Source organism: Acyrthosiphon pisum, chromosome A3, assembly GCF_005508785.2.
Source record: "Acyrthosiphon pisum isolate AL4f chromosome A3, pea_aphid_22Mar2018_4r6ur, whole genome shotgun sequence".
Taxonomy (NCBI): Eukaryota; Metazoa; Arthropoda; class Insecta; order Hemiptera; family Aphididae; genus Acyrthosiphon; species Acyrthosiphon pisum.
This window is the reverse complement of record NC_042496.1, coordinates 19792318-19818204: the sequence shown is the minus strand read 5'-3', so window position 1 is coordinate 19818204 and position 25887 is coordinate 19792318. Positions and strand designations below refer to the sequence as shown.

The 25887-nt window shown below is 29.0% G+C and overlaps 2 protein-coding genes across 3 annotated transcripts; both read left to right on the top strand.

Moving 5' to 3' along the window:
* The first annotated feature begins 4959 nt into the window (after nucleotides 1-4959).
* On the top strand, nucleotides 4960-19320 carry LOC100159703 (putative sodium-dependent multivitamin transporter). Its single transcript, XM_001943453.5, has 9 exons — nucleotides 4960-5361; nucleotides 10330-10551; nucleotides 11754-11978; nucleotides 14879-14994; nucleotides 15068-15310; nucleotides 15395-15569; nucleotides 15993-16205; nucleotides 17194-17381; nucleotides 18839-19320. The coding sequence occupies exons 1-9, from the start codon at nucleotides 5254-5256 to the stop codon at nucleotides 19080-19082; spliced, it is 1734 nt and encodes a 577-aa protein (XP_001943488.1). The 5' UTR covers nucleotides 4960-5253; the 3' UTR covers nucleotides 19083-19320.
* A 2991-nt stretch (nucleotides 19321-22311) lies between these two features.
* Nucleotides 22312-25887, top strand: LOC100569533. 2 transcript variants are annotated; one of them, XM_008180333.3, is made up of 4 exons: nucleotides 22312-22629; nucleotides 22700-22810; nucleotides 23886-24065; nucleotides 24999-25887. In XM_008180333.3, exons 3-4 carry the CDS (start codon nucleotides 23960-23962, stop codon nucleotides 25802-25804), a joined length of 912 nt encoding a protein of 303 aa, XP_008178555.1. In that variant the 5' UTR covers nucleotides 22312-22629; nucleotides 22700-22810; nucleotides 23886-23959; the 3' UTR covers nucleotides 25805-25887. The 2 variants fall into 2 exon arrangements, with proteins under 2 accessions (XP_008178555.1, XP_016656327.1); XM_016800838.2 differs by lacking the exon at nucleotides 22312-22629 and having other exon boundaries at nucleotides 22681-22810.

Here is a 25887-nt window from a genome sequence, read left to right as displayed (position 1 = left end):
ATCAATAATATATGGTTTATTATTTATCACGTATATAAACTGTAGTTATGGGAGATTGAAATGAACGGGAAATGTTGGTTTTCCGCATTAGGTGTGTACACCATGAACCGTTTTCGATGCGCTTACCTATAATATATACACCTGGCTTTAAAGTCGGCCAATAAAGTGCGAGTCATTATGACTATAGGGGGGAGGACGTTTATTTTATCGATTGTAATTTTGTAACATAAATCCATCGGATACTTGGCAAACCATCAAATCGGCGAGCGCCCGAATAAACTCTTAGTTTTGATTTCTACGGTTAGCCCCGTGATTTATTCATTGTAGGCCAATATATACACAACATATACATTCACAATCACACACATGCACACACGAAATGTATTATATAAAACGTATTTTATACACGTGTTACAGTATTATATAGTTGATTATGATTTCACGAGTGGTTAGTTTACTTTTAAGGTCAACAAATAAAAGTTTGGTCCGCAGTAAAAAAACAAAAATGGTTGTTTTAACAATAAAATTGTATTTTTAATAAAATGTATGATATTCGAGTAGACGTATACAAATATACAAATGTAAAATGTTGTGTTTATGGGATAGCTTTGAGCATAAACCCATTTGGTTTAACAGTTATTCTAGTATTGAACCTAATAAAAATGAAAATATACCGTAGTATTATAGGTACCTCCCACACAGATATTTCAGGCTTCTAAGACAAAACAAAAAAAAAGTAATCGGATGTGTACGAGTTGTATGTGTAGCTTAGAAACGATTACAAATATAATATTATATATTAAATATATTAATATGTACCTATACAGTATACTGCAAAGATATCATATAATATTATAATATTATTATTTATCCATACATTTCAGACAGTGTTTCAAGCACTGCGGGTTCGATGATTATTTTAAAAGTATGCGAGCGATATTATAATGAAATTTGCAAGCAGTACGACATTTTTGATATTTTTCGGTGATCAATCACTATCATCATCGCACGTCCAATAGGTTATAGGTACATACATAATAATATTGTTATTAGAATCTAAATCGAAATCAGATTATCGAGTGAAGTTTTTTTATTTTTACTCGGTACGTGTTTTTTGGACGGTGCTGCAGTATATTATGTAAAACGGTAAACTGTTTTCGAGTATAAGTTCAAATCGACCAGAGTTCTGTAATTCGTCCGGGCCTGGTTTCAGATCCACGCGTGACCCCCGTCATGTCATAATACGGACGCACTATAACGCACCCTCTAAAATCGAAATTCCCGTGGCCCGGATGCGTCACAGCTTTATACTTTTTCAACTTATGTTTCTGACCCCGTTCGGTCACTGGTGCCGCCCAGCAAAATTTCGTATTTAGACGTCGTTGATATACATATTATATATATATATATATACATACACGGTGGCGGTACCGAAAAAAGTTTTTCCCGACGGATGGGGTGGGATCAATAGTTCGCCACCGTAACTGACGACGACATGAACCCGGCAAGAGAGAACGGAATATTGTTGTTCTTTATGCCGTTCGAACCACCCCCTGGTCTGCAAACAACGTGGGTTCGACCCTTTAATATTATTAAAATAATGGTAATACCATGGATTCCTATAATTACCTAACCTTTGTATTAGAAACGTATAATAATATTCATATACCCAGGTTGTATATCTAACCTCCCATTTTATAAAAACGACTACGCAGTTTTGTGTCTCTTTTTATTATCGAGTACTCTTTCATCAGCTATAACTTTATTGCCGATCGCGTATAGATACTTTTCTTTATGTCACATGATTCTTTCAAACTAAGTGTGTATCTAGCTTTAAATCTACTATACAGTTAGGTATTTAGTTGCTATATAATAATACTATTATGTTTATTCAATTTCCTTGGTTATATTTTTATTTTTTTTTTAATCATTTTTACCATTTATTATTTACATATTAATATTATTCCATTACTAATTGTACTATATATTATACTTTTCTAAAATGTTCTTATACCCGTTTACAATGAATAAATAAATTCCAAGAAGCGAACAAATAATACGATGCGATGGTGGTAAATTTAAATGCATAAAATGAATAAACTTGGCAAACAAAAGCTTTTAAGCTATACGCTTCAATATTGTTCTTCTATGAATCTATCGAAGTGAATTCGATACTGAAAACAATATTTTTCGACTTCAATTATTATTATAGTCACCTATATTGCATGCGTGCCGTGGTATTAACGTATTATATTATACATAGCATAGGTATTATTATTATCAAAAAACAATGAATGTATGTAATGGTTCAGCAGCGCCGGATCAGTTAACAAGTGTCACACTCGAGTGTTATAATAACTATAATATCGTTTGACTGCAGTAATAATTTTATATCTGTAGCTTGTTATTGACGAGTAGGTATAAATTATAAGACATCGTATAATAATTATCATAACGCGCCCGGCCTAATCGGTGCTGTTAATTCAATCACTATTCGATTACAACAAAATAATTATTGACAGCGACAAACCGCACGCATAAATCTATGTAGGTACACCATATTGTGTATAATCATATACACAGGTATACAGAGTGTATCTGCCGAGTATACGCAGGTATTGAGGTACACGAAAGTATATTCTGAATGCTGAAACTATAAATATTTTTATAATATTATTGTGATTGCAGTCGATGGCAAACAATAGTAATAATATGCAGCTTAATAATTATTATTCCATAAAATCGCCTGCGTATTGTAATTCTATCGGTCACCACGCATCTGTACAATATATTATATAATATTATAATATTTGAATTTCGCCGGAAAGGGGTAGCAGTTGTCAGTGGAGCGTGGTCGACCGCGTGTACATTAAACCCGAAATAGTGGACGAAAACTTTCATTTTTTTGTTTCATAGACGTTTTCTTTTTCGAAATTGTTTTTTTCCACGACAGTCGTTCGACGCATGCAAAGTCAATATTTATTAAATTATTTATTAATCCGGTCCCGTTGTATAGGCTTGCGTGTTATTATTATATATTTTTTTTTACGAATGAAATGCGGAAAATTAATAAATAAATAAATAAACAAACGAAAAGTCGTATCGCGCGTATCGTCGACGGCACCGTTCGTATAATATACGTGACGTATTATAATAATATAAAGGCCCCGTTTCTCGGTCTTCAAAACGACGCTTTACCACGACAAAAAATCCACGAGATATAATAATTATAATAATTGTATATAGGTACCAACAATGTCGTATCTATAGGTAATGTGACCTGTAAAAACGGAACAAACAATCGAAAGCCCGTCAGAGGAGGATAATCTATCTGATTTTTTTTGTTTTATTTCGAGATAGGGGTTGTTAGACCCAACCTAGATTGATTTCAATGAGTTGCCCCTCAGTAGGTATTAATACATAATGACTAAATTAACGACAGCTACAATCAATTAATATTTTATAATATAGGTACCTATAGTTCTACAGGGTAAAAAATAACAACTTGTTGGAAATCAGGACAAAAGCGGGATGTTTAAGTTAAAATTGAAACTTTCTACAGTAATACAGTCCCGATTTGATTACAAAATGTAGTTTAGGACACCTGCTTGAAAATCTGTACTGTACCGACGAAAGTGGGACTTCTGCTCATATTATAGTTTTATACCAATATAATATTATAATATATAGTATTTTTTGTTCACTTGTACACACTGCTATATTAATAATTGTTTACGTTTAATCATACGGTAGCGTTCGTGCTAATAACGATCTCGCTGAAGCCATCTTAAATTGTAGTATTAATCAGAAAAATAATATTTATCAAACCACTCGAACTGAAATAAAATCGACGCGAATTGATTACGAGACCGAGAAATCATATATCATAGTATGACCCGATGAGGGACATGTAATACGTTTATATATATATATAGATGTCAACGTGATGTTATACATTTAAGTATTACATTATCAGAGTTAGGCGGCAAGTTTGCGGTCGTATATAATACGAAGACGGCGCCTATAATTGTATATTATATTATACGGCGTGTGTCGAGATAATCTCAGCTATTATTATAATATCATAGGTATTAGAGTATGAGATTATTATTAAGTAAGGCGAGTTAATGATATTTTTTTAACCGAGTTAAGTAAATAAAAAAGAAATTAAATATTTAAACTTAATGGGGTTATATAGAAACCGCAACAATTAACAGTTAATATAATTAACTTATAAACTTGTAGTACAAAGTTTGTATTTACATTTTTAATATACGTATTATTACAAATAGCCAATAGATAATTTAATATAAATCATGACTTATAAGAAAAATCTTATGTCATATTATTATCATTCTTTTTCATATTATTATTATTTTTCTCAAATACCAGTAGGGTATAAAAAATGATATATTTTTATTGAGAGACTGGCTAATGCGCAACAACGTGAGGTAAAAGTTATATTATGTACCATCAATAGGTACCTAATTATTTTGTAATATTTATTATCTAATTATTTGTAAATAAACTTTATTTGGATTTTATTAAAAGTAGCTCGTTGTTTGCTAAGTTAATATCAATAAAAATCAAATAAGTAAATTATAACTAATTCTAAAGTAGTCTAAAATTGACTTAACCTTAACTTATTATCTCGTTTATGCCCAGCATTGCAATATCGCATACCCACGCATATCATAATACGAAACACGAACAAATATATTAAATAATAATTAAATAATTAAATATTTAAATATTTACTCATAAGTTATGGGTATGTAACCATGCATTCGATATAATACTAATGTTATATCGTGTACCATATTCCATCAGATATGCGTCACATATTATGCACGACAAATATTAATATTGCGTGTACGTTTGCGATATCGTAATCCCCACCGGTTTTGTGATAACTCGACATTTGGTTGGTCCTGTATATACGGTGGCTTTAGTTTAATGCGCGGTTGTATCAGATGAAGATTATAAACTCGAATGAGAGTGATTAGTGCCGATAAAATTCGTTGTTTAACGCCCATGTCATTTTATTTGTATCATAATCATTATTATTATTATTATTATTATTATTGTTATTACTATTATTATTCAAAGAGTCGCTGGTTGTCATATGAATATAATATTTTAAATTTACCGTGCGCGTATATTATAATATATGCGTGTATTTTTGTCGCGTTGATTGTGTTAATATTATTATTTAAATATACATTAATATATTAAAACATAACGACATATTATATGGCTCTGGGTGTTTTCGATTATGTTGTGCTTACGGTCACGTTGCTCGCGTCCGCCGCGATCGGGGTGTATTACCGGCTCACTGGTGGCAAACAGCAAACGACACAGGTAAAACATAATAATAATATGCACCAATCGTCCATAACATTACAATATTTTACGTAATGTTTTTGTCGTACGACCGTTCTTGCTTTTGAACTGCAACCAAAACAAAATATTCAAATCGTATATTTAAATTATTTGAATGTATTGTTGTGCCTGGAAAAATTGAACAATGCGTTGACTTTAGTAGCTATATAAGTAATTTAGTAATTATACAGGATGATTCACCAAACATATCTACGATCTATCCACTGCATTTTTGTTTTAATACTGAGTTTATAAAAATTATGATTTTTGGACATTTTAATTATATACTATAACCTAACCTAACCTAACCTAACCCCCTATACTTAAAGACCATATTTCAAAATACCTATACTTAGATTTGTTATCACACATTATACTGTTAAGGGTTGAAGACGGATTATGATGGATCAACAAGTTTACTAGGGAATGATCTAGGCGATTTTGAATATTTTTTTTTTCATCTGTGATATCCAAGAATAAAAATATCGAAACCTGTCAAACCAAATTCTTCCAGTTTTGTCTAGCTTATTGGTCTAAAAGTCATTTTTTTTTTCATTGACTGGAGCCCTCTCTAGCCCCCTTACGGTTTATTTTATGATACGGTATTTAAATATATTGAAAAACATTATAACAAACAAAATTAATGTTTAGATTGGTCAAACCTACATTAGTTTTGATTTTCGACAAAACCTGCTGCAGCACCCTTAAAGAGTTTTCACCGTACAGACTATTTTTTTTTCAAATGACAATCACCCTTTTTCCAATAAATTGTTAATCGGATGAATTTTTTGAAAATGATGATGTACCTAAACCAAAACTCCATCTAGTAGGTACCTAGTACTTATTAAACTTTAAATACAAGGGAACCCATGATAATGGGTTTAGTGATATGGGATCTAATCGTTTGAAAATTATATTAATTCATTTTTATAGTTTATATAACTAAATTAACAGAGTTAAATACTTTGTGTAACTAAAACTTTAGCATTTTATGTTCTGTAAAAATTCTTCAAGCATAATAAATACTTTATACAATATTTTTATTACATTTGTTTGATATTTTTGTAAAACCATTTTTAAGGCCATTGTCCTCAGTCAGTTTATACATTTTAATAACTCTGAAACTACTCATTTTAATTTTGATATACACATAATAAGTTTTAAAATTATCATTTGTTACACTGCAGTTTACAGTTAAAAAGGATGGTTGTCATTTGATATAAAAGTTTGTATCGTCGCAGCCAATGGTGGGCAAGTTAATGAAAATAATTAACTGTGGAAAGTTAAGTTAATTCAATTAAATTACCTTCAGTTAAGTTAAAAGTTAACAAAAAAATAAAATTTAACTAGTTTAGTTAAAAGTTAAGATGGAAAATAAAATAAACTTAACTCAGTTATATACGATAGTACGAGTCATAATATTCATAATTCATCAATTGCCCTAGTATTTTGTTTTGTACGGACATTTACCAAGACGCTTAGCACTGTGCAAACATAAAACTTAAAATTATTATTATATTTCATTGTTAGAAGAAACTTATTTATAGGTTAACTTATGCTAAACTTGTTAGAGTCTAGAGAAGATAGTACCAGCGCCGGATTGAGAGTTTTCGGCCCACCCTCCGAAATCACCTATGGTCCAAAAAAATAATAAGTATACTGGCATTAAATAACATAGGTAATAGTAAAAATGAACACATATATTATACATCATATGTATATAAATTTTATAATTTACTTTTCATTACAATTTCAAAAATTTCATTAAATCCTGGCTTTTATATATGATATATTATTAAGTCAATAATATCTTCATTATTAATACTTTGAAGTAAGTCTTTTTCAACAGACATTAAAAGAAATGTCTCTAATTTTGGTTGAGAAAGACAATTTCTTAAGCGGTTAAGAATATATTTAAGTTTTGAAAAAGTAGTTTCGCACCTAACTTGTGTACAAGAAAGTGTCAATTCAAATTTATAAACTATATAAAGATGATTTCGATAATGTTATTTTCTAATTTCAAACATTTGCTTGTATTTATAACGAATACGGCAATATAAATTATAATTTATAAATATCTCGGACGACTTTTTGTTTTGTCCATTGGAATTATTGTCGTATTTACCAGAAACCAGTATATGTTATTGATATAATGATTTCCATTTTAAGACTATGATATTTAGTTTTAAACCTGTTTTTAGGAATTGGAGAGTTAGATAAAACAAAAATCGGATTATTCAATACCGAGTAGATCATTAAATAACAGAATTCGTGAAAATAGCCAGTCCATACAATGTATAGTATACTATTTATTACCCTTTACTGTAGTACCTATAGAATAATATAGATTATAATATAATTTGATTATTATGAATTGATGATATTATATTATTAGAAAAATAAATTACCAAAATTGAATGAATAATTTTTGTCTCTTGGTTCCACACATGATAAAAAAAATTTAATTAACTTAACTGTACAATATTGATAATTAACTTGAAAAAGTTAAGTTAAGACAATACAAAATTTAACTGAAGAATTTAATAAGTTAAAAAGTTAAAAAAAAAATAACTTTTTTACAAGTTAATGCACATCTTTGGTCACAGCTCACAGGACACTCAGAAATATGTATAAACGTGGAAATATAGCTATCATGCTCACCCTCACAGTTTCTTTTAATAATGAATTTATACTAATTCTGGTTTTTTTTTTTAATTTTCTGGAATATTTAAGGACCAAATTTTAAAATCCCTAGATTATTTTTACCATTTAAATACTGATCTTTGGTGATAAAAACTTTTTTTTCTATAAATTATAGTTATCATTTTACTATAGATTGTTAAGCAAATTATATTTTTGACAATATTGATGAATCTAAATTGAAATTCAAACGAGTAAGTAGTTTCTGAATTGTTCAACTTTTGTTACTAAGGACATAATAAATAATAATCCATAGTAATAGAAGTTATGTGATATGAGAGCTATGATAATTTGAAAATTATGTTAATAATTACTTACTGAAACATTATAATTTTAAAAATTGTCCGAGCATAATAAGTATAGGTACTATATTGTACTAAACTAAATAAAAATATTATGTATATTTTGATATTTTATGTAAACCATTGCTTAGGACTATTATCTATAGCAGCGTTTCCCAAACCATGCCGAAATTTTTTTGATGAGTCGCGACTCGCGGTTACGATTACGCTTATTTCAGTATTTTTGTATTTTTTTGTAATTTATTTTATTTATTTATCATATATTTATTATCAAGTATTGTATTTTATAAAAATTCAATGATAAAATTAATAATAATAAAAATATTATTTATTAATGGCATACTTGATTTTTTTTTAGAAGGGGGTCACGTACCCAATGAAGATTAAATTTATGAGTCGCCATTGAAAAAAGTTTGGGAAACACTGATCTATAGTACTTAATGATTTCTCGAGAGACTTCTCGTTCGAATTTCGATTAAGATACAACACGATTTTCAAAAAAATCATCTGCTTCACAATTTGCAGTATAAAAATGACATTCTCATTTGAATAAAAATAGTTTGTACCACCACAGGAGATATGGCAATAAGTAGAAAAATGGATTTGAAAATATGTCTTCGATTATTTTAAAAATTATCATACTCGGAATATTTAAAAAGAAAGTTGAGCGTGCTTGGTGAATCAACCTGTGTGACTACATATTATTACCTGTATGGTGATTTATTTATCATCAATTATCACTTTTTAAATTTGAATATTAAACTAGTTAGAAAAGCTCACTTTGCAAGTATATGCTCAATTCACTTAAATTCCCGTTTTTTAAACGTATTTTATACAATACATTAAAATATGATTCGATACCTATACAATATTTATCTACAGCTACTAAAGGGACGTAGGGACAAAAAATAAACATTTTTAATATCAAAAATCGTAACAATGTACTGGTCACTAACGGACGGACGGATACAACGGGATATATGAGGCGTTCTAAACTTATGTTTGGAAGCCTAAAACAAGTGTCTTTATTTCATACTTTATGATTACCACGTTTCACCATTGCATATAATATGGTAGGTAATAAAATTAGTATTTTGTTTACTGCGTGACTAATAATATGTTTATCTTTCGATATATCATATCCTATCTTACATTCCTACTGGGTGTAAAATATCAGATACGACATACGTAAAACCAATAAACAATTAATCAATATGATATCAGTACATTTATAAGCTAATTCTTGTAAAATTACATTTTATAGTCTTATTAGTATTGGTAATTGAACTCAGTTATTCGTCCTCCACATTCCACAATGTTCAATCATCGGGTGTAAACAAATAATTAAATATGTAATAATAACTATAACATAATAATATTATGTAATTACGGTAAATTAAATTTCACTTTCGATGGGATCTAATAAATAGGCATCATATATTCTTGTAGATCACTATAGAATCTGATCTTTCGTCCACCAAAAACGCACTGGGATCCTTCAAACAAATACCTATTATATTTTTAATAAATTTAAAATGTTTTTAAAATATATTTCAATAATAAATAATAATATAGTTAATCCGATGTAATATGTTAGGTATTATTAAAAGACGGTTTTTTTTTGTCTGTGGGGCCAATGGCCATGGTTGCCCTGGTCGTTTCTTTTTATGTAAAAAAAATAAATAGTTGGTAGGGTAAAAATAATAAATACAAAATAATCCAATACCAGAAATAAAACAAATTAATAATTAAAAAAACCATCTATACATTGTTAATCCCGGTGCTCTGAAAAAAAAAAACAATGGTTTGGTTGTAATTAATTGTTATTTTTTGTTCATTTACTAATGGAGTGTCGCACGGATGATTGTAAATTACATATTTATCCACAGTGCACACAATCACACACAAATATATATATATATAATATTATTAATGACATTTCTAGGAATACATGCTGGGAGACAAGAAATTGTCAATTATACCTGTGGGGTTTTCGTTAATGGCCAGTTTCATGTGTGCTACAGCCATGTTCGGGTTAAGCGCCGAAAACTATTTGAGAGGAACACAATTTATGGTCATTAATGCATCCAATATTATCGGCACACCTATTGTCGCCTATGTGTTCCTACCAGTATTCTATAAACTCGGATATTTATCCGTCTACCAGGTAAATAAGTATTGTGTAAAAATCAATTAAAATGTTTTTGTTAACATTTTGTCATTAACTACAATAAATTAAAACTAATAAGGAACATAATATTATTATATCATACGATCACTAACCACACTGCTGCAGAACGCCTTTTAAGTACTTAATAATAGGAGATTATAAATAATTATAATCATTAAATATTTTAATGAGACTCCTGACAATTATTGACATTTTACGTAGGCTTTTAATAATTCATAATTACTTTTCTCCCTTCATTATTTTTAGTACCTACTTACTTATATAGGTAGGTAGTTAAATTGTGAAAACGCAAAAGATTCATAATTTAAATTTATATTAATTATGCTATGATAATAATGTGTACTTACTACTTATCAAAAGAAGGTAAAATCTTTTGAAATACGTACACTGTGAAAATTAAAGACAAAAAAACTAAATGTCTCTGAGATATGATTTTCCGATATACTATTATGTAGGGCAATTATTCCGGTAGCTAATATATTTTAGAAAATATCTCAATATTTTTATGCATTCTTATCATATGTAATGTCTATATACTTAACTAAATGAATAATATACATTATTTATCAAAGTTTTGAATATTTAATATAACGTTAAATAATGTGGCTTTCCGTGATACTTTTTGGAACACCTAGTTTATTATTGATCACTGCTGAAATAATATATTATATTTACACGCCATTGTTTTCATATAGCAGTTCGATTTCAGCCTTTCGGACTTTTCGCTAAACTTCGGTCGGGTAGTAATTTTCAACGGAATTCGCCGGCTCGAAGTTCGTGTAACTATGTTGGTAATGTTTCTTTTGAAATTTCTTCCGACCCGTGTAATTAAACGACGCAATTCAAGTAAATAAGTTGCTCAAATGAAAAATAAATAATAGGAACACAACCCGTCCGTCACACATTTACTATACCTATAATAGCGTATCGACGAGCGTTTATAACTCGGCGTTGGTGTGCAAATTTATAATTTATTTTAATTAAATTTTCACATTTATATAATGTGAACACCTCAAGCCACCTACCAGCTAACATATTATACTATAATAATAATATATTCCACGGTCACGTGGCGTGTGCGTATATATGCAATAATTCAAAATAAAATATACCCATATTGTTTGAATTAGAAAACAAATCGATATGAATAATATTATAATGTCGCGTTGTTGTTTCAGTATTTGGAAGAGCGTTTCGGCAAGTCGACCAGAATCTTCGCCTCGGTGGCGTTTAGCATCCAGACGGTGCTGAGGACTGCACTGGTCCTGTACGCGGCCTCGCTGGCTCTGAACGCCATCGCTGGCTTTTCGCAGACAGCGTCCATGACGGTCGTCGGCATTCTGTGCACGTTTTACTCGACCGTCGGCGGCATCAAAGCCGTAATCGTCACCGATTTGTTTCAGGTCAGCCCGGGGGTCTTGAGGCGGGATCCCACGACTCGTGTATTTGACGGATATTTGGTATTCGTGGATGCTCCGTGCCGAGTAATGGGAATGGAGTACTACTTGTACGAACGTTCGTTATTCGCCACCTTCCCGTCGACTGTCGGTAACTTGCCGATTATTCGTGTGTTCGTGGATATTCGTCAAATACACGAGTCGTTGGACACCGCCTTTAGACAGATTAAATATTTAAAAAAAACCTCGCATTCTCATCATCGGTTTACCATAAAAAGTATTAACTAAAACAATTCTACAAAAATGTAACTTTCTATACCTATTGTGCTTAAATATAATATTTTTAAAATCGAATTCACTAACTAAATAAAGGTTATCGATTCAAAGCGATTTTTTCAGGTTTTACTTTTTCTACTATTCTAGTAGGTAATTAAATTGCAACGATTTAACGACGATATTAATATTATTGGAATGTTCCATAACGTTGTAATACCGACAAAATCGTCGCGATGTATACGATAAACCCTAATCTACCCGAGCAACGCGTACTACTGTCTAATACACGAGTGTTCTCAAAATTTTATTAACCTAATAATTTATCTGAACTTTCATCTATATTAATATTCTGAATAGTACATGAATTGTAGTTGTAAACGATATAACCAAGGTTCCGCATTGAGGACGTTAAAAAGTGCGTATTCGAAGATTCGATTGTAAATAACAAAACGTCAAAACTTCACGAGGTACAAAAGTTGAATATTACAACGTTCATGTACGAACGGTGTATAGCCATTGCATATTACGATCAATATAAGGCGCATGTTAAAACAAAATAGTTTTGAGCACATAAGTCAGGGGCTACGGCCATAACAGCTATTACACAGCAGCGATTCCTACTCTCAGAATCAGCTTTTTAAATTAAATTAAATTTAGTTTTGACTTCATTGCTTGGTAATATATGCCATGTTTTGAGTTAATTTGGCTTACAACGATTAGTGCAACATCAATATTAATATACAATAATCTCATTCAAATATCATATTGGAATACATTTATGCAAATGACGGATTGTATTAAACACTATAATAGATGGTTTACAATTTCCATTTACCTACTCGTCTGATAAAATTATTTTCATAATATCAATAAAATGTAAATAATATGTAATACGATCACATGTTGAAGTACTTATTGAAATACAATTTAGTTGCTATAAATCAAATCCGATTATATACTGGAAAAGTTGTAATTCGACTCTGATATCTAAAATGTTATGAACAATATATAATATACTACCTAATGTTCATAATATTACTTTTGTATGATACTCCCTATAAAATGTTGTTTGACTTTGATCATGTTAATAATAATATATCTAATAGCATAAAGAGAATACAATTTTTTGAAACAATTCCCAAGTATTTTAGTAAGTATTATTTCTCGACATTCATTCATTATTTTAAATATAATCTACTTCAAATATAATTATTAATGTTTGAGTTATAGCATACAGTTTTAAAATATTCTAATGCCAATATTCAACTTTTATAAAAGAAGTACGTGATGTACATGAAATCTGGAAATGTTGTGGCCTGCAAACATTTCATCAAATGGATTTAAGGAAATAATGTATTACATAAAAAAATGAATGATTATTATATTTTTTATTCTTTTTCCAAAGATCAAATTACATTTTTAAATCATCATTATACAAATGGCTTTCTATTTTTGTAGCTTTGGAATGATGTAATAAGTAATTCTTGGTTCAATTTTGCTAATGACTTAACATACCAAATTATATAACAGGCTCAGAAGCCAGTGATTAATTTGTTCTAAAGTTTATTCTCTATTACTAAATTACTTATTGTTGTAAACTTGTAAATAATGAACATGATACTATACATAGAACTCGAGCTTACAAAAATATTTATTACCAAGAAATTAATTTCCAGGACACGTGTCTTAGTTCAAAGTTTACATTGAATCTGTGCTTTAAATTAAACATACTCGAAAATCGAAACAGGATAGCATAACATAAACTTTACTTTGGTATACATTTCTATAATAAGTTATTCAATCCTCAATTTCAAAATTGTAGATACTAGATATACTTAAAATAATACATTATAATTCGTAATATAAATAATCTATCATTAGAAAAAAATTTTATAGTCATACATAGGTATAATAAAGCCAATTTAAATTTAATTTTGTGTTTGTCTGTGCTGATACCAGTGGCGTAGCCAGGATTTTTTTTCGGGAGGTGCTGATCAACTTTTACACTTTTACACATTAAATACGTACTAGCACAAATAGATAGCTGAAAAGTGTTAATACATATTGTACATTTTTAAATATTTTAAATACAATTTAAGACTTTTTGAGCTACTATCATAGACCATTAAAATAATTTTTAACATTTCGGGGGGGGCTGCAGCCCCCTCAGCCCCTCCCCTGGATACGCCACTGGCTGATACTGCTGAATATTAAAAGATCTTAAGTTTAAAAAAAAGGTTTGCCATACTTAATTAAATTCTAAAACGACGATGAAGAGATGTTGAGGAAAATACCGTATTTACAGACAATTTGAGTAAAATGTTTTTTTTTTATAAAATATAATGTAATATTTTGAATTTGAAATGTATTATAAGTAATTTGGCGTTTTATAACTTTGTAATCAAATTAATTGCCATTTTATCGACTAACCCGGTCGTAAAAATAACAACAGTTAATTGACGAAGTTTTAAAAAAACCGTCCATTATCGCCTCTCAAATATGTATAACAATGAGACTAGAAATTTGTGCTAAACGTAAAATTGACATGACAATTGAAACAACACGTCCTAATTTAAACAGGCTTTACATTGTTATACCTATGATGTAATTACGTTTTTCGATTTGCGCAGTCCTTGCTCATGTTTGGATCCGTTTTCGCCGTCATTGCGGTGGCAGCGGCTGAAGTCGGCGGACTGTCAGGGATCTGGAGGATCGCTTATGACTACGGTCGCGTAGAACTGTTCAAGTGCGTTGAAACGAGTGGGTACACTGCGTGTGGGTGCGTTCCCCAATACTAATGTACACGAACGTTCCGACAGCTTTCAGATCGACCCGACGGTCAGGCACAGCTGGTGGTCACTGATGCTAGGTGGAATGTTCACGTACGTCTCGGTGTACGGTGTCAACCAGGTGCAGGTGCAACGTTACCTGACCATGAAGGACTACGGGACCGCGGTCAGGACCCTGTGGTTCTGTTGGCCAATAACCGCGTTCTTGTCGCTGTCCATGTGCTTCGCGGGCCTGGCCATATTCTCCAAATACCGGGACTGTGACCCGATCAAGTTGGGACCCCTCGACATTGCTTTCAGTTATATAATGGCTTACTGATAAGGCGTTTGTATTCGCGTGTGTTTGTGTGTATTCAGGGAAGGCAGAATAAGCAGCGGCGATCAGCTGATGGCTCTATTCGTGCTGGACACGATGGCCCACATACCTGGATTAACCGGCCTGTTTTTGGCGGGTGTCTGCTCATCCGCTCTGTGCTCCGTGTCCGCAGCCCTCAATTCACTGGCAGCCGTCACACTTGAGGACTACGTCACGGTAAAATTTGACATTAATTTTTTTCGTCCCCACCGCGCTCTGTCTCACAAAATTAATTAACTATTAGTGCTTGGTAGTAAAATAAACCATGATTGCATTAAAAAGTGTGAAAAATACAAAAAATCTGGTCAACATAAAGTCCAAAATATACCATTAGATTCACACTATAAACAGTTGTTGTTGTATGTGTACAAACACTTTTAATCACGGGATGAAATATTTTTGTAATTTAAAGCTCTAAAAGTATCCCACATATATTTCACTTGTACCTGCCGTATACTTGTAATTTTTTTTTATCACACTTCACAGTGCTGCTCGTCCTAAAATATTATTATTATTATTATTATTATTATTATTATTAAAGCAGCGTGAAGCTATAATATTATACTGGAATGTGTTTCGGATTTGTATAATTATATATAGCCACTGACGAACGTCGACATACCCGATGAGAAACGCGTGGTGTGGCTCAAAGTGCTTGTCGTCGTCTACGGAATTCTATCGATAGCGTTGGCGTTTTGTGCGCATTTCGTGGGACCGCTGCTGCAGGCATCGATGACGATTTTGGGAATTATTGGAGGACCTATGTTGGCGGTGTTCACTCTGGGCATACTCATACCGTACGCAAACCAAAAGGTAACCGATAACCATAAATTATGGCAAGCGCACGTTCGTGACACACAATAATGCTAGAGACTCATTAAAATAATACTCACGGTGATAAAAAAAATAAAAATAGTACAATGGACTGAAAATTGTAATCGCGTAGTTATATTTTATGGAGGAGGGACAGAGAGCGCTGCATTGCCTACGAAATGTCTGGGTAAGATTTAAAGATGAAGTGTTTGCCATACATTCCTATATCTATCTATTATAATGCTTTATTTCTATTATTATTATCTGTTAACACTATTTTTTCTGGAAAAAAGGGACCAAAAGTTTGCCAGTACGCAACAGACCCCTTTAATAGTATAACAATTACTTATAACTAACTATACTAGGTAGGTACCGAGCTATCAACGTATACCATTTTATTAGAAAGAAAAAATATATTATGGTAATTATTAAAATGTGCCCAATTTGTATTGTCACAGTTAAAGTTAAATATAAAAAATAGCGTGACACATAATTTTAGGGTACCGATTTTCACTACCTACATTTCGCCTGTTGCTCTTTGTTTATTAATATTATTTCATTTTAAGTTTGAAAAAATAGATTTGGAAATTTATATCTTTTTATTTTTTAGAGTACGTAGGTACCTATATTATTTTAATAAAACCATAAGTAATATACTTCATAAGTTAGGTATCTACTTTGCAATTTTATGCGCGGTAATTGGTGATCTACCGAATTGTATAAATTGTTATGCGGCGCGTAGTGGCTGACGGCGATGATGTAAACATCCGTCGGCCACGCTTGAATTTTTTTTTGTTTTTGTCACACGCGATCGGTTTCAGTTAGGTACTATATATTGTTGAAATTTCATTTATGTATTTCAATTAACGATGGGAGCCAGAAGAGTGAAGTAATGCTAACGTGGTTCCTCCTCTGGCTCTCGATTAACACGGAAAAAAGTTAAGTACTATATTGTTATGACGATGCATAATGTGTATTTTGTATACAGGGTGCTTTGGTGGGTCTGCTCGCCGGCCTCGTTTTATCGTTCGTCTTGGGACTAGGAGGACCCAAACCGCCGATGCACAATTTGCCCACCTACACCAACGGATGTTCGCCGGACTCGTTTCGTGACTTCGATGTAAATGCTTCGTCTACCGCCACTCTACTACTACCAACGTCCATGACCACACTAGAGTGAGTATCACTATGACGTATTATGTTCCATGTACGTTATGCACCCTACAGTATGATACAATGATTATATCGATATTTTAAATGAATTGAGTTTGAACTGTTGAGATTTGAATGGATCACGTAATTTGAATAAAAGAATAGTTCTCCATAATAATAATATCACCTATTTGTTTGGGCCTAAATGTACAGCCAATGTACAATATGTGTGGTTTCACTTACCATGTAAGAGGTATTTACCCATATAAAATAATATAGTTTATTAGATTTAAACATATTATACTGTGTGATCACGATTTAAGGTGCCTACCACTATACATTTTGGCTTTATGACCATTTATTTTATTTGGGTTAACTTTATCCGACGTAGAGAACTTTATATTACACTTTACTTTTTTCAGCTCAAAAAGAATAAAAAAAAAATTTAACACATTTTTCAAATTAGAACTTCATTAATTTTTTTTTAAACAACTTTGACCTACCATATTAAAAATGTAGTGACTAATAGGGGGTCAAAAATCATAAGAAATCACACGAAGGTTCACTCAAAAAATAATTAAACAAAATAACACGAATTATATTTAGAAAAATATTGAAGTTTAATTATTATTCACAATATTTGTTTATTTTTTTCTGCAGTCGATATTCCTTTTAATTTCCTATGATTTGCACTGATTTATATGATTTCTAACTCATTCTCAATAACTAAAATATATTATTCAGATAGAAAAAAAAACTAAATAAATCAAAATATTATCTAAAAAAATAATGCGATTCAAATTTTAACTCAAAGCAAAAAAAAATTTGTTTTACTACGCAATTGCGGATATTAAGTTAAACATTTGAATTTATCAGAAATAAGTTCAATTTTAAGTATCCCTTTATGCAGTAAAAACTTCGAATCAAATTATAAGTTATCTGACCAAGAGATTAATGTATTAGTGTTACCTTAAATCGTGATCACACTGTATGAAGAAGTAGCGAACAATACCGATAACAACACATTTCCTGAATTTTGTACAGATAAGTACATGAATATTCGATACAAATACGTTACTATATGTATAAGAATTTATCACCAATTATATAGTGAATATACTAAGTACCTAAGTGCCTAGCCAAATATCATTTAATATTATTCATGTTATTTTTATTATTTTATCTATACATATATTTTTTTTGACTGTGCATAGGTGTAATTGTAGTATATTATTACATAATAATAACTTTTAGAACACTTACATTACAACTTTACATAAAAAGTGTAAACAATTATGAATAAACATATTTTCAGTACCTATCACGATATGATATTAATACATATATCAATATCATACAGGATAACTATTTACCATCTATACTTAAATTTGCACACGGGATATCCCGTATCAGAGTGTGCTTAATTGAATAATATTCTAACAAAATTCTAACTAATAACTATAATATTATTGTCGTTTTAGGATTCACGAAGAAAATTACATGTATTTGTATAGGATAAGTTACATGTATTACATAGTCATTGGTTTCGCAACTACAGTATTAGTGACTTTGGTGGCAAGCTTGTTCTTCGAGTCGAATGCCAAAACTCTTGATCCGAAACTACTTTTTTCGGCTAATCCAAACGGCGTAGAAAGACAAGTTGAAACGAGACAAAAAAGACCGTCAACTGTTTCGAAAACCGTCACGTTTTCCATTAATTCGTGAAAAATATTATTTTTTATTATTATTATTATTACTAATATTAATAGACAATAGTTTATTATTTGTTTATGGTATATAATAATGATAAGTATTTTTGTTTGATTTTATCATCCTAACCAGAAAGTTGATTAATTATTTATATGTTTGTTGACATAGTTTATAATATTATCTACTTGTAATTTACATTTTTACTGTAAAAATAGATTTCTATGATATTTTGAATAAAAAATTGTTATAAAAATATGTTTTTTTTTATTATAGCATAAGATAAGAATATAAACATAAATGTCACTCAGGAACATAAGAATTTGGATATGTGTAATAGCAATGGGGTAAGGATGAGTTTATTTTTTCCCCTACTGTATGTCTGTACCTATATTCATTTTCTGCGGGTGTCCCCGAGGTTCTTTGTTATGATACAAAACATTGATTAAAATATTTAGACTTATATAATATATATATGACGTATATCACTACTTTTATAAAGCTTACACAGAGACGTTACAATGTGTGTTTATATATTATAAAAGCTGTCTTTATATTATGTAATTAAATCATTACATGCTTTTTATTATACATTATAATAAATCATTTAATTCCGAAATTGTTTTTAAACGTCCTCGTATAATTTTAATTAACGTGGATTGTGATTTGTGAGCTTATGACTACAAGTGTTATCGTAGTCATACACATTTCGTCATGTATACAGCACGAGATACTAGTGTTAGTTTTATTCTCAATTTTAGTACTAAATATCCCGTGACGAGAGCTCTGGTGAATTATCACATCTTCAGCAGTGAGACAAAATAATATTGAAATTCAAATACTCATACCTATTAGTGCGAGACTAAAATTAACATTAAATTAATTAATTCTTAAAAATCAATCAACATTATAATATATATCTAACAACACCCATAAAAAAATGTATTAATAAATAATAATAAAAAAATAAATAATTTAAATTTCAAACAATTTGTATCATACAATTTTTACCCTGCAAGAAAAAGTTTAACCTACTGGTAAACAATATGACGTTATAGAGTCCCGGAATCATTTGTCAGATGGAATAGGTGATATGCGCGAAAAAATGGGAAATGATTGGTGTATTGATTTTACAATGATGTGGGTTTTATTTCTTTTGTCTGTATAAACCATTCATAATAATACAATATAGTAGAAAAAGCTTTGATTTCAGATTTCATCATCTTTTCTGGTAGGACATTTAATCTAGTTGGTACATTATGGATGACAATTTTAAAAAGTCCCAGTACCTATACTTTTCTTAATAATTGGGAAAAAAATAGGGCAAAACGGGAATTTATCCGCTCTACCAGTTTTCAACCAACTCGATTTACTCATCTTGTTGCAATTCAAAAACGAATTACTGTAGATAGGTAAATGAAATTTTCCCCAATGTTAACATTTTTTTATATTATATACTTTCAAAATATTTCGCATATTTTTGAGCAATTTATAGACGTATTACAATTACGATTTTTTGGGATTTTTGTCTATAAATGTTGATATAAAAAGCATAGTCAAAAGTTAGTTATTATAGCATTATATTAGCATTTTAAGTTCAAAAGTTAGAAAAATTCAAGTAAATTTGCAAATTACTTTGTAGTTAAAAATGTATGAAATATTTAATTTTTATATCTAAGGGTTGAAAATGTTTATACTGGAAACAAAAAATATAAAAACACAATTTTTTTATTGGCATTTAAAGAAATTAGATTTTTAAACGATGAATATTAAGGTTTTAGACTTTTTTATAATTAAAAAAAATATTTAGGGTGGATATTTGAAACATTTACAAATATGTATTATTAATTTTATAAAAACAACGTCACAATTTTCAAAACTTTGCCTTTAATTATATGCTATTGGCTATTGCAGCTTATTTATACCTCGAATCAATTAACTTTCGTTTATCGATATGTATAGGCATTGACTCAAAAGTTATGAACAATAATGTATGATATACATTTAATATATTGTATGGGAGGTACTATTATAATAAAAACAATGCAACATAAATGTCATTGAATTCAAATTTAGCACATAAGTAGGTACATTACAATGACTTATTCAATGGCGAGGTACAATACTCGACACCTACTGTACAGCAGAGCGGTTACTTACTTTTTCACATTTAAGGCATATAGGTCACTGGGTAAAATACACGCTATTATTATAGATATAGAAACAAAATAATATACAATAATTATTAGGTTCAAGATATCCCTAAATTTAATTTTAAATAGATTTTTATATAAATTATAATATCATTAATTATTAACTGGTACCAGTGTATAGATATCCATCACCATAATTGCTATTTGATACTGTTCAAGGAAGCTTGGTTAATTTTATGTAATGATTACATACCCGATATTTCATATACCTACAGGCTACAACATTATACGTTAACGGTATGTACATAAACGTCAATTCAGTGTATGGTCGAGTTAATGGAAATGTTACTTAACGGTAGCATGTTATACGAGTACCTATTCTACCTATATTAAATTAAAGCATTAATTAATAAATGCAATTATTTTAACAAATGAAATATTGTTTAAACAGTAATTAAAAGCAGTAAAATAAAACAATAAATTAGGCAGTTAAGAATCTATATTAAGCAATTTACAATATTATAATAGCTACATAATATGCAATGCTTAGCAAGTTAACGATTTTTTTCAACTCGTTATGTTATAGGTCCATAAAAGAAAAAGTAAGTTAATAGTTAAGTTAAAATGTACTCAGTTAACTAATGAAATCATGTTTATATTTAAAACATAATTGAGGAAATCTTATAAGCGTAGGCACCTATACACTAAGGTCTAAGTTATTGATTTATATTTTATATAGGTTCGTTGTACGCATACATAATTTTTGAACTTTAGCTATACAATTTAATAGTAAAACAAATAACTAACGATAACTTCCACATTATAATATATTTCAGTAGGCATACTTAAAGATTATATGGGTACTATTAAAGATTGACAAGTTAAAAATCTACTTCTGTGACAAGTCAATATTATTTTAAAAAAACAGGTTAATATAGTAAATCGATAACAATTTTTTTGAACAATGCAGTTGTAAATAATTGAGTTGTTGGCACATATTTTTATGTTTATAAGAATAAATGAATACACGTTTAAACTATGACTACGGTGTTACTGTCGGAAATTATTAAATTAAAATTTAGATTTTAATTAAATTCTCTGTACCTATATTTTCGAAGTTCATTTGAAAATTACATAATATACCTATTGTGTTACTTTTATCAACGTTTTCAATTTTCTCTCTGACGGATCAGAAGAAAAACCAATTAATGTACCCATAATCCAATTTAAATATATTGAATATAAAAAACACCTATATATATATTTAGGTGTAGGTATTATAACTTCGATAAATTATTATATGTTATCATTGAAAATTAATGACAAGAATATCCGAACAGTTTTTACATGATATTGGTAAATTTGGTAACGGTTTACAACGTCGAACAATATTATAAGGAACAAAACGTTTGGTATATGCAAATATCAAGTGAATAAATGTAAATTTACGATTTGCTAGTAGAAAACGTTTTTATTTTGTAGATGCTGGAGAATATCAAATACAACATTATATAACACTGTGTAACGATATTAGAGGAAAAAAATGAAATTGAACAGATAAAACGCAGGGCTGTATATAGAATAGCAGAAAAGGTAATAATAAAATAAAGAAGTAACTGTTTTTGGATGTAAATACAACCGAGCTAAACTTATATTTTTAAAATAAACTAATGCAGAAAACTAAAATGATTGAATATTATTAGGGGTTGTACTAACATTTCGTGACTGTGGTTTATTACAAAATGGCAGAATAAAATAAAAACTAACAAAATTTTCAATACCTATTGTAATCATCAGAATGGTTTCTGTTAGTCAAAATGGTAACGGAATTGTCTATAAAACAGTTTTTTTCAAATTAATTTTTTTCTTCCCTTTTCTTCTTTAATCCTTGACATAATAATATATCAATATTATAATTTATAATGATTGTAATGTTAAATATACCATAATAGACTTTATAAAGGTATATGTTTTGAACACAATATTACAATAGGTTATAGCTTAATGCTCTTAACAAATAATATGAAATTTATACAAAATAATAAAAATATAATTATATCATGATAAAATGTCATAAAGATAATATGAACTATACATACGGTGAATAAAAAAAACAAAAGAACACATATGTAATTTTAAAATAAACTAATTGTTTTTTTTTTAATTTAAGCAACCTCGTTTTTAGGGAAGTAAATCTTCAATTTTTAAGAAACTATTAATATATTATTTTTACAAAAAATTACTTCATTTTTATGACATTTTAGGAGCATATTAATTAAAATAAAAATCTAAAACAAATTATTAAAGGCAATTAATAGAAAAAAATTACAAAACTATACATTTTATTTAATATTTAAATTCTTTAGTTAAATGTACTAATATTAAAAAGTGGTTAGTATTTTTTCTCATTAAAATAGAGGTAAATTCACATTTACAATAAAAAAAATTCTTATCTTCAGTCTTTAAAATAAAGTTATTTTATTTAATATTATATAATAGTATGATAATTAAAATAATTAAAAAACAACACTATTAATTTAGTATTTTAAAAAAAAAATGTTTACTGTGTTGCATGTTTTGAATACATTTTAACAAATTATTCAAACATATGTCATTATTATTATGAAAGTACACTCGCGCTAAGCAAAATTATATTTTGTTTTTTTAGTTGAAACAAATGCACCATAGTACGTTATGTTATTCGTTCAAAGTTTTAAGAAATATACTTAAAATCAAATAAAAATGAATTTCTATCAGAATTGCATCGTATTCTTTATAACTCATAAGTATGTTTTATGGATTCTGATATCACAACAAATTCTATACACATCTACTGTTACTTCAAATCGTAAGCAAATTAAATTAATAAGGTATAATATTATTATTTATATTGTTGGATCAAAACTGTAGGTTCTTAAAATGTAATTATTAAAGTTGTATTCAAAACATACTATGGACTTGGAAAACCAAAAAATGAGATATTAATAGCTTTTGATTATAAATTATATTATAATAAAAGTTAAGTATGTTTAGCTCATTCAAATATAATTAACAATAAAATGGGCAGAAAATATAATTTATAAAATATTTTCTTAAATTTTAATCTTTAATTGATAATTTTTTTATTTAATTTGATTTTAATCCTTTATGTAAAACACCTACATTTATTAAGATGGTTAGTCTAAAACACAGACGATAAGTAACTAGAAAAATTTGATTAAATGTTTAAGGAACACGCTTTGTGAAAGATGGATAAATAAATGAAAAGCAATATTACAATTTAAAATCTGAATAAAAACTAATAAATTGTAATAATATAATGTTCCGAACTGTCACACGGAAAACCTAATTGCGATTAATCACGATCCAAGACCTATATTTAATAAATTGAGTATACACAGTAATTAAAAACATAAATGTCAATGAATAGTTTCAAAAATATGTTTTTAAATATTAATTATATTTAAACTTTTAAATATACCTACCTACTTATTTTATTGAATCTTTGTATTTTAGTTGAAGCTTAACAAAACACCCTGTTTCGATTTTTTTTTAAATAAAAGACGTTTAATAATTAACTTAACTGACTATTTTAATAATTCAAATTGTTATATATTGATAATCATAAAAGTTTTTCTGTGGTTTATTTTAACCATGTTGGTATCAACTAATAAATATGTTAATTCTCGAAAATGTTGAATTATATTTTATGTATATCAAACATGCTTTTAATTATCTATTAATATACTAATTATTTATATTTTTCGGTTTTTATACCCAGATTTTGACTATGAAGTATCGGAAAAAAGTGGTTTACCGTTCATGAATTATCATGGTACACCTGAAACTAAAGATGACATGGAAAAGAAGGACGCTATGGACACATATAATTTAGCTTTATCAAATGATATGGATGATGTGGATGATATAGATGGTGAACAATATAGTTATGACAGTAATAATCCACACAGTATAGAGATTCCATTTTATTGGGTTATTGATGTTAATGGCCGAAAACATAAAAAAAAATATCCTCACGCTCATTTACGAAAATCGAGAGATGTAAATTATAAAAAAACACATCACAAATCACCAGCGAAATCAAGTAAAAATAATGATCATGAATTGGAAAATCATTTAAAAAAAAAAGAAAAAAGAAGTAGATATAAAAAATTGAATGATTACAAGCACGATAATGAAGAATTAGTAAAACATTTAAAACACAAGGTTGGCAAAAAAACAAATAAAATATTAAAAGATGAATCAAGACATAGATTAAGTAAAGATCACCAGGTTTTGACAAGTAAGAAATCTAAAAAACCATCATCTCATAAAATACGCAAGAGATCAAGTAAAATATTAACGGATACAACAATAGATAATATGTCAACGAAAGATTCAAATGAATTGAATAAAAAAGTGAGTAAAATAACCGGATCTAGCTCAGAAGATTCAAGTAATTCAGACAAAGACATAAAAAATGTAGCAAAAATACATTCAAGTGAAAATTCAAATAAAAAAACAGAAAATATATCAAAAAATCAACCAAAATTAGAAACACATAATGAGTTAGATAAAACCTCATAACAATGCAAAGAATAAGAATCAAAATCTTAGTTCAAGTAGTAAAATAGATAAACCAAGTAAAAATTAAAAGAAGCTCACGCCAA

Coding starts and splice junctions, on each gene's coding strand:
- LOC100569533 (XM_008180333.3), top strand. CDS start 23,960: ATGAATTTCTATCAGAATTGCATCGTATTCTTTATAACTCATAAGTAT. Junction 24,066..24,998: donor ATCTACTGTTACTTCAAATC/GTAAGCAAATTA, acceptor TTTTATACCCAG/ATTTTGACTATGAAGTATCG.
- LOC100159703 (XM_001943453.5), top strand. CDS start 5,254: ATGGCTCTGGGTGTTTTCGATTATGTTGTGCTTACGGTCACGTTGCTC. Junction 5,362..10,329: donor GCAAACAGCAAACGACACAG/GTAAAACATAAT, acceptor TGACATTTCTAG/GAATACATGCTGGGAGACAA. Junction 11,979..14,878: donor TCGTCACCGATTTGTTTCAG/GTCAGCCCGGGG, acceptor CGATTTGCGCAG/TCCTTGCTCATGTTTGGATC.